Source organism: Macrotis lagotis, chromosome 1, assembly GCF_037893015.1.
Source record: "Macrotis lagotis isolate mMagLag1 chromosome 1, bilby.v1.9.chrom.fasta, whole genome shotgun sequence".
Lineage (NCBI taxonomy): Eukaryota > Metazoa > Chordata > Mammalia > Peramelemorphia > Peramelidae > Macrotis > Macrotis lagotis.
This window is the reverse complement of record NC_133658.1, coordinates 508,950,367-508,969,414: the sequence shown is the minus strand read 5'-3', so window position 1 is coordinate 508,969,414 and position 19,048 is coordinate 508,950,367. Positions and strand designations below refer to the sequence as shown.

Sequence of the window (19,048 nt, the reverse complement as noted above, 5' to 3'; positions counted from 1 at the left end):
TATTTTGCTTAGGACTAATTGCTCATCTTAATTTACTTTCCCTTTTCCTTATCTTACCTCTTACTTAATTTATCCACTGGCACTTCTTTGAGATAGTTAACCAAATCTTTAAAAACTTGTTCAAATTTTCATCCCATGTTCTTTAAAGAGTTTTGGGGGGTTTAAAAATTTTTGTAGTTCTTATTGTTATGTTTTGAAGGTCTTTTTTGTAATCATTTATCTTCAAGTAAGATTGCTGAGAGATTTAGCAATGGAAGCATGATTTTTCACATACTTATAATGGTAACCACTGAATTTTAGAAAAGTCCTTAATTCACATAAGTTCCTTGAATGTGATCAATTGAGAAGTACTTCTACATTTGCAGAATTAGTGCTCACTTCTTGCTAATTATACTATGTATATGACCCATATACTTGGCAGAGGTCCTACAAAACTGACTTTTATCAAGTGCAAACTTAAGACTTTACTTCCTCCAACTGGTCTAATACTTTCACCACTCTTTCCTTATCTTGTTGTAATGCATTTCCAAAAAACAATGATATCATCCAAGAATACCAACACTTCCATGAAGTTCATGTCGCCAACTACTTCTCTATAAGATATTGAAAATTGGCAGGTTCTCCTGGAATGCCTCGAAGCATATGCTCAAACTGGTAAAATTATACCACTCTTCTCTCTGTATTCCTCTGCCATAATCTGTATTTGGTCCATTCCATTGTGTAGGTCTGAAATAGAAAAATCACTACAGCCTAAGAAGATGCTTGAGCCATTTTGAACTCTTGCCTTGTTATCCTAAAACACTTTATTCTTTTTATTTAAAGTCTGATGTTCCAGGCATATCCAAACTTTTCCAAGTTACTAAGATGGTGTATTCTATGATGATACTGCTAATGAGTGGCTCTTTTAGATAGTTTCTGAGGTCTTCCAATTTAGTCAGAGGAAACTTCCATGAATACTCTTGAAAAGAGCTAAAGTAGAGATTCTTAGACTTTTTGTGTCATGGACTTCTTTAGCAGATTGGTGAATCCTATGGATCCCTTTTTGGAATAGGGATTTCAAATTCATAAAATAAATGCATAGGATTGCAAAGGAAACAAAAAATTAGTAAAAATAAGATTTAGGTTTTTTATTCTCATTCAAGTTCAAGAATTCTTTGAAGTCTAGCTGTGAACCCCTGGATGCCATTGTCTCTAAAATACCTGTTAGAGATTATGAAGTGAATTCTGTGTCACTTTTTCTGGCACATTCTTCTTTCATGGAGATCATTCTTTATATACTGGAGTAGCAATGGCTCACATCATGGAAACAGCTTGACACTGAACATTTCAGTCACCACATGGAAAAAGACCATTGAAAGAGAGATCAGTATTGTCTGTTTTATTGACCAATGTACAGTGCAGAGGGGATTTGTGAAATATTTAGCTGTCAGAGTTGCTGAACTGTGTTGTGTCTCAATGATGCCTATCTAATGACTTTCCAGCACATTGTTATAGTAGTGATAAGTAAGCTGCTAAATTCAGTTCTAATCATCTTGTGCTATTTTCTGTAATTCTTTTATGTTTAGCATTCCTTCTTCTCTATGGTATAAACTATCTCAGATCTGATTCATGTTTTTACATTAGGTACCCCCTTTTTAACTATTCCTCTGAAAGATTAAAGTCTTCACGTTCTAACTTACTATTATATAAAAAGGGACTTTCCTTAAGATACTGGTTGATGAACCAATGAATCTGGAAATTGGGAAGCCTACTTTCCCTTTTGAGAAGTTAGGCTTCTCCAGCAATGATTTTAGTACATGACTATACTCCTCTGAGTCCTAGCAGTAGTTGTATCTCACCCTCAACTAGAATGAAATTTGGAAACTGGTTGTTTGAGATAAGAAATAGTGAGGGTAGGGACTCAGAGATGACCCTGAGATTTCAAATAAGTGTGACTGGTAGAATAGTGTTGTCAGAGGTTAAGTGATTTGGCCATAATTACACACACACACACACACACACTGTGTGTATGGGTATATATGTATATGTATATATATATATATATATATATATATATATATATATATATATATATATATATATATATATATATATATATATTTGTGCTTGTGTTTAAGTAAAGTAGTGGTCTTGTTTATGCATGACAAGGAGGGAGGGAGACATTTTGGAACTTAAAGTGTAAAAAAACCTTTTTTTCCATAGAGTTCAGAGGACAAGGAGGGTATCACTATGAATGGCGGTGTCCTTGACAGAAATAAGGATGCATGAAAAAGGAGTGGGTTTTATGGGAGAAATAATAATGAATTCACTTTCTAAACATTCATTCTGAGATACCTATAGAAAAATCTAGGGGGAAATTTAAGTGATTTAAGACTAGAATACTATACTATGTATATTTCTATTCATCAGTTCTTTCTCTGGAGGTGGATAACCTTTCTTCATAGGTCCTTTGTAGTTGTTTTGAATATTTTTAATATTCAGAATAACTTAATTGTTCATACTTACTCTCCAAACAATATACATTCTCTTAGTTCTGTTCATTTCACTTTTCATTATTTGATGCAAGTATTTCCTGTTTTTTAAAAATCAACTTGTTTATTATTTCTTACAGTATAGTAGTATTTCTTCACAATTACATGTTTACCATTCCCCAGCTGGTGAGCACTCCTTCAATTTCCAGATCTTTGCCACTATAAAGAGAACTGCTACAATATTTTAGAACATATAGGTTCTTTTCCTTTTTCCTTAATCATCTTAGGAAACAGACCTAAATGTGACAATGCTGTATCAAAGGGTGTGGTGTGTGTGTGTGTGTGTGTGTGTGTGTGTGTGTGTGTGTGTGTGTGTGTAGTTTTATAATTCTTTGGACATAATTCCAAATTGTTCTCCAGAATGGTTGAATAATCAGTTCATAGTTCCATCAACTGTGTAATACTATACCAGGTTTTTCACATCGCCTCACATATTTGTCATTTTTCCCTTTCTATCATTTAGCCAATTTGATAGGTACGAGATGATATCTCAAAGTTGTTTTAATTTGCATTTTTCTAATCAATGATTTAGAGACTTTTTTCATATGACTACATACCATTTTGATTTCTTCATCCAAAAATTGCCTATTTGTATTCTTTGGCCATTTATCAGTTAGGAAATGACTCATTTTTATAAATTTGACAGAATCCTCTATGTATTTGAAATATGATACCTTTATCCAAGAAATTGCCTATAAAAATTCCCCTCCAGTTTTCTGTTTTCCTTTTACTCTTGGCTACATTAGTTTTATTTGTACAAATCCTTTATAATTTGATGTAATCAGAATTATCCATTTATGTCTCAAAATACTCTCTATCCCATAAGTCTAATAATGGCTTTTAAATGAAAGCATTCTTGAATGCATTTCTTTCCATTTCATGGACACAGAACATTATCCATCGTTCTTTAAAGTAGGGATCCTATTGTGAGTTTTTTCTATATGTTATTGCAGATAACTATACCTTATTTTCTTTTCAGATGATTTTTCCATCAGTTATTACCATAAGTTGAGAAAAAGGGTGGTTTTTTGGGGTTTGTTTAAAGCCTTCTTTTTCTTTAAAACTTAGCCTTCTGAGATACTACCTCCTTCATAAATCTACTTACTTCCCTCCACAAAAGTATCTCTCCATTCTCTTAGAACATTCTTGCCTTTACTATATCACATTCTACACTGTATCTTATTTTTTGTATCCATGTCACATGTCTCCTAGGAATTTGTAAGATCCCTAAGGACAATGCCTAACTATAACAGTGATGCAGTGAATACAGCTCTAGGCCTGAAGTCAGGAAGACCTGAGTTCAAAATCAGTCTTAGATACTTCTTAGATATGCAACCCTGAGTAAGTCACTCAATCTCTGTCCATCTCAATTTTCTCAACTAGTAATTTTAACATTTATTTTAAAAAAAATATGTTCCAAATTTTCTCCCTCCCCTCCTCAGTTCACCTCTCTAAGAGGTAAGTAATTTGATATTGGTGCTATATATGAAATCATGTGAGAGAAGAAACAGATTAAAAGAAATCCACAAAAATATAAAGTGAAAATAGTATGTTTTGTTCTGCCCTTCTTTTTCTAACTATGAATAGCATTTTCAGCTTGAATCCTTTGGAATTGTCCTAGGATATTGTACTGCTAAGAATACCAAGTCATTGGTAGTTGATCTTTGTATAACATTGCTGCAACTGTATACAATAGTCTTCTGGGACTGTTCATTTCACTTTGCATTAGCTCATGTAAATCTTTACAGATTTCTTTAAAAATCCATCTGCTCATTATTCCTTTCTGTTTGTTTTTAATTTTATTTTCAATTCATGGAATAAAACAAAGGTTGTGATAGCATAGTGCAAGAAAAAAGGTAATTGCACATGAAACTGCAAATCTACCATGTACAATTTGCTATTCCCTCCAAATATATAACACATTTTCTTTCTTTTCTTTTCTTCTTCCCTCCTCCCCCCCACTTAGTGATGACTACCATATGTGAAAAATGATCCTATGTATATTTCTATTATTTATTTTTCTGAATGCAGAGTGCCTTTCTTCATGTATCCTTTATTTATAATTTTTGTATTTCTAATAGTTAAAATGACTTAGTCACTAAAAAGTTGGGTTTTTTTGTTTCTTTTTTTAATATTTTTTTTTTAGTTTTTTGCAAGGCAATGGGGTTAAGTGGCTCACCCAAGGCCACACAGCTAGGTAATTATTAAGTGTCTGAGGCTGGATTTGAACTCAGGTACTCCTGACTCCAGGGCCGGTTCTCTATCCACTGTGCCACCTAGCCACCCCCTAAAAAGTTGTTTTTAATATAATGGTACTGTATATAGTGTTCTCTTGGTCCTGCTCACCTTGCTCTTCATCATGTTGCACAAGTCTTTCCATTCCTTTCTAAGGACATTGAGCTCATCGTTTCCTACAGCACACTAGACTCCATCATAACCATACACCACAACTTTTACAATTATTTCTCCTAGCACAATAGTATTCCATTACTTTCATATAACACAGCTTGTTTAGAATTCCCCAACTTAAGGGCATCAGTGGGACATACTTTTGAAAAATTCTTTACTTTCTTCCCTGTCTTCTTATGTAATCTCCCAGTCCCTATCTCCTATCTCCCATCCCCAAATCTTTTGGATTAAGGCAAAAATAGAATCCACTTAAAATGTTTTTGTTAGGGACATTAAACAGAGTTATTAACAATTTAGCATCAATCATTTAACAAGATTAAAGGTATTGATCACCTACTACAAGGATCTATGAAGTATTAATATAACCTAAAGAGTAATAGTTTAATTGTAAGGAAGAGGGAGCTGAGCTATAAGAAGAACCAAATTATTTTATTTGGATAGGTGTAGGACAAGGGAGCAGCATTTTAGGAGAGGGGACTTAGAATATAAAGCCTGGGCATATTCTGAATGTGGTATATTCGGAGAACCATGAAGATACCATCCTAGCTGGAATGGAGAATTGAAGAGAAGTGAGAGATGAGATTAGAGGAGTTAGGATAAACCCAGATTACAGAGGCTAGGGGATTTAGAAGTGTGGAAACTATGTCATGAGAATTGTTAAAGAGGGTTTTGAGAATGTTTAGTCTGGGAAAGTAAAAGCTTAGGCTACATTGAGGGGGATATGATTGTTATCTTCAAATATGTGAAAAGCTGTCATGTGAAAAATGGAATTCACATATTTTGTGGAACTGCCAGATGGCAGAAATAGGACCAGTAGGTGGAAGCTATAGGGAGACACATTTAGGCTTGATAAAAATGAAAGACTTTTCAAAAATAAGAACCTTTCCAAAAATAGAATGGATCACCATTGAGGGGGTGAGCTCTCTGTCACTAAATGGCAGAGGGGGAGTCAATGGAAAGGAAAAGACTGAAGAGTCAAGAGAGAGAGAAAAGGAAGGACAGGGATTTAAATAGATAGAAAATATTAATGGGATCTGTAGAGTTTAACTTTTTTTGGTGAAGAATCCCATTTTATTATTTATTTGGGGGGGCTGGCCATCAGGGTTAAGTATCTATGGTTGGATTTGAACTCACATCATCCTGATCCTTGGGCATATATTTTCTCTTTGGGGGTCTTATGGTAAATGAAGAAAAAGATGGGTATAATGACAGACTAATTTGCTTGGATTAATTCTAAGACACAGGGTAGAACCTCAAAAGAATAAAAAAAAGGACAGTTAAATTTTGGTAGTGTGAAGAGATATGATCAGTAGAAATAGTGAGAGGAAGCCTGCATAGGGCTTCACAAGAGAGTTCTGGGCAACCACCCCCAAAGAGGGACCTTAGGAGTCTGTGGCAAGTAGAAAAGCAAATGGTCATGAAAAGGGTGACAAGAACCAACTGGATTTTATTCTATTATTTTATCTAGAACTATAACTTTTTTTGTTATGTAATTATTTTAGAGGAGGCAAAGGTAAAATAATAGCAATTATTAATTTTTTAGCTCCACTAAAAATCACATTAAACACTCCTTTAGTTTGTGCAATAGGTCTTCAATAATATAAAGATGCCTTTTGGACCTCTAAAGGAGCCCATATAGCAGGGATGTAATTTGCTCAAAGTCACACAGATAATAAAGTTTCAGTGAAGGCCCCCTGATGCATCTCCTATCTCTCAGTAACTCACTAGTCTTAATCTTTTGCTAAGTCTTACAATAGAAAAACAGCAGAAAATTAATTAGTCATATAGCATTGTAAAATCTGAGCCATAAACATCCAAATCCCTAACCAAGCAGGTCTTAAGGAGTCCAAATTATTATAGAGGTGAAAGTTACCTAAGTACCCTGTTGCCTCATAGGGAGTATAGAAGAGAAAGAGCCAAATTCTTTTCTCCTTTGCACTCTAGAACAATATATTCTTTTATCTTTCTGAACCCCTGGAGAGAATCAAGTAAATTATAAATCACGTAAGACCAAATGAGAGTTTATTTATTTATCTACATAAAAAAGGACTCAAAGAGTCATCAAGACAGATTGCTCAAGTAAATTTAATTATCTATTACTGTGCCTTAAGATTTTTTTCTCCTCAAATTAGATAAATAAAAATTAGATCTCAAAGAAAAATAGCAGGTATTTTCCTATTGATAAGCTGGACATGTCAATGGCTGTTTATTTTTCCAGTGTTAAATGTCTATAACTAGTATTTGAGGATTTACAAAGTACTTTACACTTATTATCTCATCTGATCCTTAAAATAACCCATGGAGGTAGATCCTATTATTAAACAAGATCCTTTTTACAGTTGAGGAAACTAATACTGAGAAAAAATGAAGTGGAATTTCAATGAGAATCTCATTCCTCCCAGTTGCCACCCTCTATAAACTCAGAATAACTTATTATATGATAGCAACCTTATCTTTGATTTCTTATCAGGTGGCAGTGAAGATTATTGACAAGAAGAGAGCCAAAAAGGACACTTATGTTACAAAAAACCTAAGGCGAGAGGGGCAGATCCAACAAATGATCCGGCACCCCAACATCACTCAACTACTTGACATCTTAGAGACAGAAAATAGCTATTACCTGGTGATGGAACTGTGTCCTGGTGGCAACCTGATGCACAAAATATATGAGAAAAAAAGACTAGAGGAACATGAAACTCGCAGATACATCAGGCAACTTATCTTAGCAGTAGAGCATCTTCATCGGGCAGGAGTGGTCCATAGGTAAGTGCCATCATTGTTATAATTATTAATTATAATAGATTAAATTAAATAGGTTAAATTATTCCTTAAAAAACTTTTACATTTTAATATATTAAAAATTCATTATAATTCCTTTTTTAATTTTTTTTATATCACAATCATTTCTTCTCATAATAGACACCTCTCCTATTAAAAAGCACAAACTTGTGACTGTACCTGATAGCACTTTCAAAATTCTATACCCATTGTTAATAATATCTCTATCAAGAGTAACAAAATATTTACTATCTCATTAATTCTACTTTTAAACACACCTGTATCTCTTACTTGATCCAACCATACCCAATGACTATCATTCTACAGTTGTCCTTCCTTTCTCTGATAATTACTTTGAATAAGTCATCCTCCATTTTCTCATTTTCCTTCTTAAGTTATATACATTCTACTTTCCAACCTCTTCATTCAGTTGAAATTACTGCCCCTAAAGTTACGGAAAATCTTTATTTTTTAATTAAAAATATTTTTAGAATAAAGATCTGCTTTCTCTCCCTTTCATCTCTTACCTTTCCTCCTCCCTCACCATGAAGAAGGGAAGAAAACCCAAATCTCCTATTACAAATGTATAGTCAAACAAAATGAATTCCTACATTGGCCATGTCCAAAAAAATTATCTTAGGCTAAACTCTGAGTCCTTCAGAAGATTAGTAGCAGGTTTTATCATGAGTCCTGTGGAATTTTTCTGATCATTATGTTGATTAGAATGCTTAAATTTTCAAAGTTGTTTGCCTTTAAAATATTATTACTGTATAAATTATTCTCCTGGCTCTGCTCACTTCACTCTGTATCAATTCATACAAGTGTTTCCAGAGTTCTCTAAAATTGCCTCTTTCATCATTTCTTTCTTTTATTTTAATTTTTTCACCCTTAATAGTACTTTATTTTTCCCAATTACATGTGAAGATAATTTTCAACATTTTTTTGTTTTTATTGTTTTTGTGAGGCAATGGGATTAAGTGACTTGCCCAAGGTCACATAGCTAGTATTTGAGACCAGATTGGAAACTTCAGTACTGGTGTTCTACCAACTGAACCACATAATTGTCCCTCAACATTCATTTTTTTTTTTTAGGTTTTTGCAAGGCAATGGGGTTAAGTGGCTTGCCCAAGGTAATTATTAAGTGTCTGATGTCAGATTTGAACTCAGGTACTCCTGACTCCAGGGCCAGTGCTCTATCCACTGTGCCACCTAGCCACCACTCAACATTTATTTTTATAAGATTTTGAGTTCCAAATTTTTTTAAAAATTAAAAAAATATAGTTTTAGATCTGGTATGGTCAGGTCATTTTCCTCCCCCCCCCCCCCTTAAATCCCTTGCTATTCTTGACCATTTCTTTTTTTTTTCAAATAAATTTCATTATTATTTTTTCCTAGCTTTATAAAATACATTTTAGGTAGTTTGGTGTGGCATTGAATAAATAAATTAATACAGATCGACTTTTCATCTTAATTACCCAGTTTGCCATGAGCAATTGGTATTTTCCCGACTATTTAGATCTGACTTTATTTGTGTTTGTAATTATGTTTATATAGTTCCTGGGTTTGTCTTCGCAGGTAGACTCCCAAATATGTGTGTAAAGATATATGTGTGTATATATATACATATATATATATATTATATATATATATATATATAATATATATATATATTATAGTTAGCTTTTCTCTTCTTAAAAACAATTATTTGTTTAAATATTCAATAGGAAATTTTTTTTGAATTCCAAATTTTCTTTCTCTCCTCCTCCTCCTCTTCCCCACCCATTGAGAAAGTAAGTGATGCCTAATTTTTTTTGCAAGGCAATGGGGTTAAGTGACTTGCCCAAGGTCTCACAGCTAAGCAAATATTGTGTCAGAGGCCAGATTTGAACTCAGGTCATCCTGACTTCAGGGGTGGTGCCCTATCCACTGAACCACCTAGCTGCCTATTATTATTTTTAAAATTTTTTGCAAAGCAATGGGGTTAAGTGACTTGCCCAAAGTCACAGAGATAGGTAATTATTAAGTGTCTGAGGCCGGATGTGAACTCAGGTCCTCCTGACTCCAGGGCCAGAACTCTATTCACTGCATCACCTAGCTGCCACGCCTATAATATTTAAAGCACAATAATATTCTATCACATTTGTGTACTCTTAACTTATTTAAGCATTCCCTAACTGATGGACATTTGTTTCCAGTGATCTTTTAATTGCTAATTCAAATGACCTATTAATTCTCAGTCTTTATCCTATCTCTAACATTTGACACTTCTGATTATTTTCTACTTCTGGACACCCTCTCCTCCTTGTGTTGTATGACACTATTCTTTTTTGGTTCTCCTTCTATCTGTCTGACTGGTTCTGCTTAGTCTTCAGAGAACCAATTCAAAATAAAAAAGCAAACATTTTCATATAATAAAATATTATTCATATAGAGACATGTATATAATAGAATACATGTTGCAACCTAAGTCTCTTTCCTGAGTAAGTGATTTCATGATCTTAATTCTCAGGGGTTCAATTATCATCTCTATGCAGGTAATTTCCAGTGTCTGTATCCAGAGCTAGAATTGTTTCTGAACTCAGTTCCCAGTTTGTGGCTTTCTTCTAACTGGATGTTCCAATAGGCATCTCAAGTTCAACATAACATATTTCTTCCCCCACTTCCTTCCTACTTTTGTGGGCACTACTATATTTTAAATAATCTCAATATCCATCTTGCTTTTATCCTCAATTCTTCACTCAAGAGACCTAAAAGTACTAGGCAAAAATCAGTGTGAAACAGTAAATGAGGGTGGCTGCATCCACTCTGGTTTCAAGGGTTGAGAATTTGTGTAGCATATAAATTCACATATCTCATTAGTAATTTGCTGTTGTTCAGTTTCAGTCGTATTCAGTTCTTGAACTTTTTTTTGGCAAAAATACTGGAGTGATTTTCCATTTCCTTGTCCAGCTTATTTTATAGATAGGGAACTGAGGCAATCAGAGTTAAGTGACTTGCCTAGCATCACAGAGCTAGTCAAAGTCTGAAGTCAGTTTTTAATTCAGAAAATGAGAATTTCTGACTCCAGTTCCAACACTATTCATTGTACCATCTAGCTGTCCTTCAATTGAAAATAATTTATTTAAGAATTTTTTATTTTAATAATATCTTTCTTATTTAAGCATTTAAGAATAATTAAATTATTAAAGTATATTTAAGAATAAAATATTTAAGAATTTGTTTTAAAATAAAATAGAGTTTTAATTTATGGATTTTCTTTTTCAGCTACTACATTGTTAGGACTTAATTTTTTGGATCTTACTACTCTTAGTTATTTTATTTCTCTTGACCTAGAAATTCTGTGAAAAAAATTACTGAGACACTAGAGGAGCCATAAACTGAGAACATTTGGGAACCTTTTTTTCCAATCTATTTCCCACCTCCCTCCCCCCAATAATTTAGTTGGTTGAGTTTTAAGACTATTAAAAAAATCAAAGAACAAAACAAAGCAAAGCAAAATTTCAGTACCATGTACAAAAGTGATCCTTCCTTCTTGAAGATTACAAATATCAATTGTTAAGCACATTTAAAAAAAAATCAGGGCTTACTATTGATGTGAGTTCTTACCTATATTTTTCTTTTAACTTAACAACTTAAAGTTTTTTACATTTGCTTGAGGAACCAGTATGTCATTCCATATTATATATCATGAACAAGTCTTGAGTTGCAATGATTTACTTTGATGGATAAAGAATTAATGTTTCTTGACTTAAACCCTCTTTAAAATGTTTGACCACAATTATCTTTCCATCAAGTCTTACCCAGAGACATAGGACAAGAGTAAAATATCATGTCCCTAAGATAATTTTCCAGAATTCTATACACATAAATCTTTTTTTTTTTTGCAAGGCAAATGGGGTTAAGTGGCTTGCCCAAGGCCACACAGCTAGGCAATTATTAAGTGTCTGAGACCAGATTTGAACCCAGGTACTCCTGACTCCAAGGCCGGTGCTTTATCCACTATGCCACCTAGCTGCCCCCTACATAAATCTTTAGGAAGAATTATTTTCATCTTTTATGAGGCATTCTCTAGAAATTGTGGAGATAAATGATCTTCTGGGTTGGGAAGTTTCAAAGGCTGTGATGCCAACAGATTGGATGATTCTAGGCAAACCTGTGAACTGCTCCCTCATTAAAAGAGAAAGAGTTGTGTGTGTGTGTGTGTGTGTGTGTGTGTGTGTGTGTGTGTGTGTGTGTGACAGTTATTAAACAATGTTTTTTGGGGCTTTTTGATACAAAATATACAAGAAAGGGAACATTCAGAAACATTATGTGAATTATGCTGCATTTTATCATGCCAACAGTACCTTCATATGTAGGTAGACTAAACTCATTGCCCTGCTGCCATTATTTAGGAAATGATAGATTCTGGGATGTGTAACTTGTTTCTTTTATTAAAATGAGAAAAGCAGAAATCTTAACTATGAATCAGAGCAAAATTACTAACCTCACTGGTGTTAAATAAAAATAGAACCAATAGTGTTTACACAGACCTTCTCTTTGTCAAAAGTGAGACAAACATTAAAAAAACCCAATGAAAACTTTAGTGTTCAAATTGGAACAACCCACAGGAAATTCTCAACAACCCTTTTAGAGTAATTTAAGCACAATTTTATCTGTCTCAAAGCAATTACTGTCAGAATGTCAATGGAATAGATTTAATAATGTATTGATAGTGAAAATGCTGTCTTTTTCTTTGATTTTTAGTTTTCTGCTTCCTCCACCCCATTTCCTTCTTTAAAAATAATATATATATATTCATATATATATAGTATAATATTATAATTATAATAGTGCTAAATTTTATTTACATATTATAATGATGTTAAATACTCAGATTTTTGTTTTAAAGTGAGAAAACACCAGAAATATTTCTGCAAGTTAGTAGGGGACTTTTATACTTTTCTTTATAGGAATTATTTTCAAAAGAGTTGGATTAGTACCTTGTCACATCTCTTCCCAAAACTCTTGTTAGAAGGGATTATTGATAGCCTTTGACTTAGTTTCTTAGCTTAAGGAGCATATTCCCTTATTTTAAGTGTAAGTAGACTCATAATGGATCCAATACTTTTTTGAAGAAGACAGGTCTCTCCTTTAAAGGACAGAGAAGCTATTTTTCACAAATGATTTTAAGATTAGATTTTTCTACCCATGAGAACATAATGGCATACAAAAAGTTGTCTTAATATATTTAGTGTCATTTGTAAACAAAGTAATTGTATAGCCAAAATGTACTTAGGAATCATGCTTATAAATCTGTATATAAAAATCTGTCTAAAAAAGGTTTTAATTGCTTTGTGTTTGGGGAAAAGGAAGCATCATCTGGAATCAATAGTCCAGGGGTTAAGTCCCAGTTTTGGCCCTTAATGATGTAGTAGGCAAGTAACATCAGTTTTTTTGAACTGTTTCCTTGTCTCTAAGATGGGAATAATAATACTATATTATTTGTCATAAAAAATAATTGTGAAGATCAAATAAGATCATAGAGAGAGATTAAAGATATCTCACTGGAGCCTTACAGGTTTAATAACTTTTACATGGGCATTCAGATAGTAAATTTGATTGCTAGACTTGAACTTAGGTCTTCATAACCTAACACATATGCCTAACACATATTTGCATCTATTTAGAGCTGCTTCTTAGGTAAATATATGCCTAAAGAATGCATAGTACTTTTGAAGCATTTTTGTAAACCATAAAATACTTTTACATATTGAACTTGTATTATTATTGAGCTTAAAAGTGTCTTGTATTTTATCAATAAATACTGAATTTCCCTAAGGTTATCATAACATTAGTTCCATTATATCTGAGTGTTAAATAATCCCTAAACTGATAGTTACTCCAAAGTTATACATTAAAAATTTTATTTTTACCATCCTTAATATAGTTGTGTTTGCATAGCACTTTAAGATTTCTAAAGCTTTTTACAAGTATTATTTCATTGATCCTCACAACTACCTGGGAGTGGGTAGTATTATTATCCCTATGTAACAGTTCAGGAAACTGAGACATTTTAGAGGGTAAATGACCTGCCCAGGATCATACAGCTAGTGTTTGAGCTTGGATTTGAACTCAGGTTTTACTAACTACAATTCCTGTATTCTATCCCCCTTGTGTCAACTAGAGGTAAAATGAGCTAACACAATTCTTAATTTAATGGAATATTTTATTTGGACTTAAGAAGGCTTTAGTTTGAATTTCACTTCTGTTGCCCTCTTAGCTATGTGATCATATATGACCATAGACCTCTTTGAGCTTCTAAATTCTCATTTGTAAAAGGAGCATAGTAATTACTTGAATTACATACCTTTACTGGGTTGTTGTAAGGAAAGTGTTTTGTAAACTGGAAAGCACTATATAAATGAGAATAATAATTATTCTATAAATGTGGACTATTATTATTATATCCATCACGTTTTGTTACCATAGTGCTAAAGCTGCTCTATATATCTTTGATGTATAGTACTTAGGTGTTGTTTGTTCTCACCATTTCATTACTGAATTTAACACAGACTAAGATATATAACTTGTTTAAATGTAGCATCTTTCCCCCCAAGCATAACTTATGTGGCAAGATGCCAGAGTCTGGTCTTTTCTCTCACTGAATCAGAGCTCCTGCCCTTAACATGCATTAAAAAGAGCACTGATTCTGCAGAGAGGATAATTTGAGATTCATTTGTTCACTTAAAAATAACCAAATACACTCAATCGGTATGGAACAAAGATAGCACAGCAGGTTCTGTGTAAGAAGCAACTAGTCACTGGATTGGAGGATGGAGAAAAGATAGGAGGAAGATGATCCTAGGGATTCAATGTGAATCAACTCCACCACACCTGGAGCAGTGACCCTATTTTCCTGATATTTTAAAAGGAATTTTTTAGAATTTTAAAAGGGCTTAAGAAAAAAAAGTAAAGGCAAATAAAGAAGATTGACTTCCTGTAGAACTTCCTCTCTTTATATTCTGTTAGGCTTAGCATACATTGGGCAATTTTTTTGGTTAGGAGAAAATTGGTGCCTTTTCAGAAAATAGTAAGACAGACATTCTAACTAAAAGTGCTAACTAAAAATCTGTAACTTCTTGTAAAAAGAAATATGTACCCAAGATTAACGAATTAACTATTGAAGAATATTAGTATTATATTTGTTTTAAACACAACCCTATATATGTATGTCATGGAACACTATTGTTCTATTAGAAACAAGGAGGCACAGGAATTCAGGGAAGCCTGGAGGGATTTGCATGAACTGATGCTGAGTTAGATGAGCAGGACCAGAAAAACACTGTACACACTATCAGCAACATGGGGGTGATGATCAACCTTGATGGACTTGCTCATTCCATCAGTGCAACAACCAGGGACAATTTTAGGCTGTCTGCAAAGGAGAATACCATCTGTATCCAGATAAGGAGATGTGGAGTTTGAACAAAGTTCAAGGACTATTCCCTTTAATTTAGGAAAAAAAACAGATATCTTATTGTCTGATCTTGTTATCTCTTATACTTTTTGTTTCTTCCTGAAGGATATGATTTCTCTCTCAACACAATTTGCATCAATGTACAACATGGAAACAAATTAAAGACTTACAGATTGCTTTCTGTGGGGGGTGGGGGGGAGGGAAGTAAGGTTGGGGGAAAAATTGCAAAACTCAAATAAAATCTTTAATAAAAGAAAAAAAATAAACACAACCCTACCAGAAGCAATTTTTATTAATGTCATCATTCTAAATTCAAGCATTATCAGTTTTGAGAGAGAACTATCTCAAACTGGCAGTAGGCCCTCCTGCCACCTTAACCATGTTTCTAATAATGTATTTTATTTTATTTTTATTTTATTTTTTTTAGATTTTTGCAAGGCAAACAGGGTTAAGTGGCTTGCCCAAGGCCACACAGCTAGGTAATTATTAAGTGTCTGATGCCGGATTTGAACCCAGGTACTCCTGACTCCAGGACCGGTACTCTATCCACTACGCCACCTAGCTGCCCCCTAATAATGCATTTTAAAGTAGAATTTATAGGAATTTTGAAAAGTCTAGAAGGGACTTTAAGCCTGGAGAAATAGTTATTTCTTAATATTTTCATTTAAACTAAGAAAGAGAATTTGATATGCTTCTATAATTTTCTGTGGATTTCTTTTATCTAGAATGTTAGAAAAAAGAAAATTTGACTGATATTTTTTTATTTTCAATAACAGTGAAAGATTATTTACTTTTTCTTATTCTGGTACTAATTGGATTTGTAAAGGTCATCACTTTCAACATCAGTTTTATTTTGAAAACAATACAGAATCAGACAATTTGTTTCTATTGTCACCTAATATCTTTTTTTCTAATTCATTTAGGATGCTGTCTCTCTAAATACTGTTTGTTTGTTTGTTTGTTTGTTTTTTGTTTTTAACCAATTTAATGAATCATTTCTTTTACGATTTTTCTACCAGTCCTTCATTGGTCTTCATTATTTAACTCTTCAGTTTTACATTTTACCTCCTTAGTAGGTTTCTTTGATATTCCCACATTGTTAATTTATCTCTTTACTCTGTGCAGCAAGATTTCTTGTCTCATCATTTTCCCTATCTTCTTCATTGTTTCACATACTTAAATAGTGTCCTTTTCCTTGCTCCACTAATTGGTTTCCTCTTGCATTTTCTCTCTTAACACTGACTTCCTTTATTAGGTATCTTGAATTTAACGAGGGATGATTACATGGGTAGATATTACTTAAGATTGTGAAAAGAAAACAAGAAAAAAAACCTTAAAAATAACTTAAAAGGGGTGGCTAGGTGGCGCAGTGGATAGAGTACCGGCCCTGGAGTCAGGAGTACCTGACTTCAAATCCGGCCTCAGACACTTAATAATTACTTAGCTGTGTGGCCTTGGGCAAGCCACTTAACCCCATTGCCTTGCAAAAACAAACAAACAAACAAACAAACAAACTTAAAAGTTATTGATACACTGTTTCCTTCTCTCTATCCATATTCTTTCAGGGGGCAAGGAATGCAAGAAGAGAAAACCCTTTTTCTAATATCTTTCCTTCATTTCCCTCTCCATCCGCATCACTCTCATATTCCTGTTCTGAGTATCAATCACGTAGGCTTAAAATAAATCAAGATTTATTATCATCATCTTGCAATGCTCTAAAATGTCTGAACAGAGGCTTTCCAGAAAAATGAAATTTCCGATTAAGAAAAAAAAATTGCTTATTTTGGAGGACTTTGGAAGGAATAAAAGAAATGCAAAACCAGGTACCAAGTTACCATAGAATACTGAAAATAGAAGAAACCTTAGAGAGCACTTGGTTCATCCATTCCTTTCATAAAGAAAGAAATCCTGGGTGTTGTTTGGGTTGAATTGAGTATTAAACCAGGTTTTCTGACTCCCAGTTTAGGTTCTTATTATCTCTACTTTTCCCTCTTATTTCTTGTTATTCACCACCAAGGAAATTACTTGGAACCTGACTAAGGCTCTAAACCCATCTACACCCACTTTTGATACATAAATCCCTCTGGTCCTTGAGTGGGGTTATGGGTAAAATGAAGAAATAGGATTAATTGTCTTCAGTCTTTTCCTGGTAGTTTATCACCATGGATTAGGAATAGAAAGAACAGAAGCAAGTAAGTTTGAAAGCTACTGGTTGAAGCTTTTGATTTTAATGTTGACCTGATTGTTTCTGTCCCTTTGAAATTTTTGCCCCAAATGCATCTTCTTTCCCATAAATTCACTTTAATTCAGTTCAACAAATTATAATAATAGCTAACATTTATTTAGCACCTTAAAACTTTAAAAAGTATTACATTACATTATTCTCACAAAATCATGGAGAGGTAGATGCTAAGTACCCATTTTGCAGAGGAAGAAACTGTGGCAAACAGTGGTTAAGTGACTTGCCCAGGATCATACATCTAGTAAATGTGTAAAAAAAACCCTGAAGCTGGGTTTGAACTATTGGTCTTTGTGATTTCAGATCTAAGACCCTACCCACTGTACTACCTAGTTGCCTAAAACACTTAAGCTAGAGTGCTCAGAATATAAAGGAAAAAAAATGACATAGTTCCTGCCCTTAAAAAGGGTAGGAAATAATACTATATGTAGATAAGTGCAAAACAAAGATAAGTGTAAGACAAGAACAAAAATGTCAAATGTGACTGAGGCAAAAAGAAAAAAATCTGACAGTGTGGTACAAGAAATTGGAATAAGGAGACAGTGTTTTCAACTGGGGTGATAAGCAACATCTTCATGAGGTAGTGGCCTCTGAGTTGACCCTTGAAGATAGAGAAGGATTCTGAAAAGTGGAGACTAGGTGGGAGTGCATTGCAAGAGTGGAGAGCAGTCACCAAGAATTCCCTAAGGCAGGAAACATGATGTTTAGGTTGGGGGGGAAAGTCCAGAGAGACTGTAACATGCTTGAAATAATGTGAAATGATCCTGGAAAGGTAGAATGGATCTAGATTGTGTAGGATTCCTTAGAATTTGTATTTTATCTTATAAGCAAGAGAGAATTAGCAAGGGACAGGTAGGTGGTGCAATGGATAGTGCATTGGGCTTGGAATCAGGAAGACTCATCTTCATGGGCTCAAATGTGGTCACAGACACTAAGTTTATGATTCTGGATAAGTCAGTTAAGCCCATTTGCCTCAGTAATGAACTTTAGAAGGAAATGGCAAACTACTCCAGTATCTTTGCAAAAAACCCCCCCACAAAACCCAAAGGGGGTCATGAAACAGCAGAACAACTGAAATGATTCAATAACAAAACAAAAAAGATTTCGGAACCAGAAAGTGACATGGTAAGATTTGTATACCAGGAAATGGTTATTATGGTAGATATGTATAAGTTGTGTACATAATATGTGTACAGATTAGATAGGGGAATAGTATGGAGGCAGATAGTTCAAGTAGGAGATTACTATCACTATAGTTTAGGCAAGTTGTAATAAGAAGGTCTGGAGGTGCAGTTTTGAACAGTGTTGAAGAGATAGAATTGATAGAACCTGAAATCAAATGGATATGAGTGGTCAAAGCTATCAAGTTAATAGTTTTTAGAGAAAAACTCCAAGCTATCCATAACCATATGAAAAATGCTGTAGATCACATAATAATTAGAGAAATAAAAAATAAAGCAACTCTTAAGATTCTACTTCATAGGGGCGGCTAGGTGGCACAGTGCATAGAGCACCAGCCCTGGAGCCAGGAGGACCTGAGTTCAAATCCAACCTCAGACACTTAATAATTACCTGTGTGGCCTTGGACAAGTCACTTAACTCCATTGCCTTGAAAAAAAATCTAAAAAACAA

The 19,048-nt window shown here is 33.8% G+C and overlaps 1 protein-coding gene across 1 annotated transcript in view; it reads left to right on the top strand.

Annotated features, from left to right (window-relative positions):
• The window catches only part of HUNK (hormonally up-regulated Neu-associated kinase), a 140,382-nt gene that overhangs the window by 47,041 nt on the left and 74,293 nt on the right, over positions 1-19,048 (top strand). Inside the window, exon 2 of the mRNA XM_074214121.1 lies at positions 7,411-7,703. Coding sequence (XP_074070222.1) covers positions 7,411-7,703 — 293 coding nt within the window. The remainder of the gene's footprint in view (positions 1-7,410; positions 7,704-19,048) is intronic.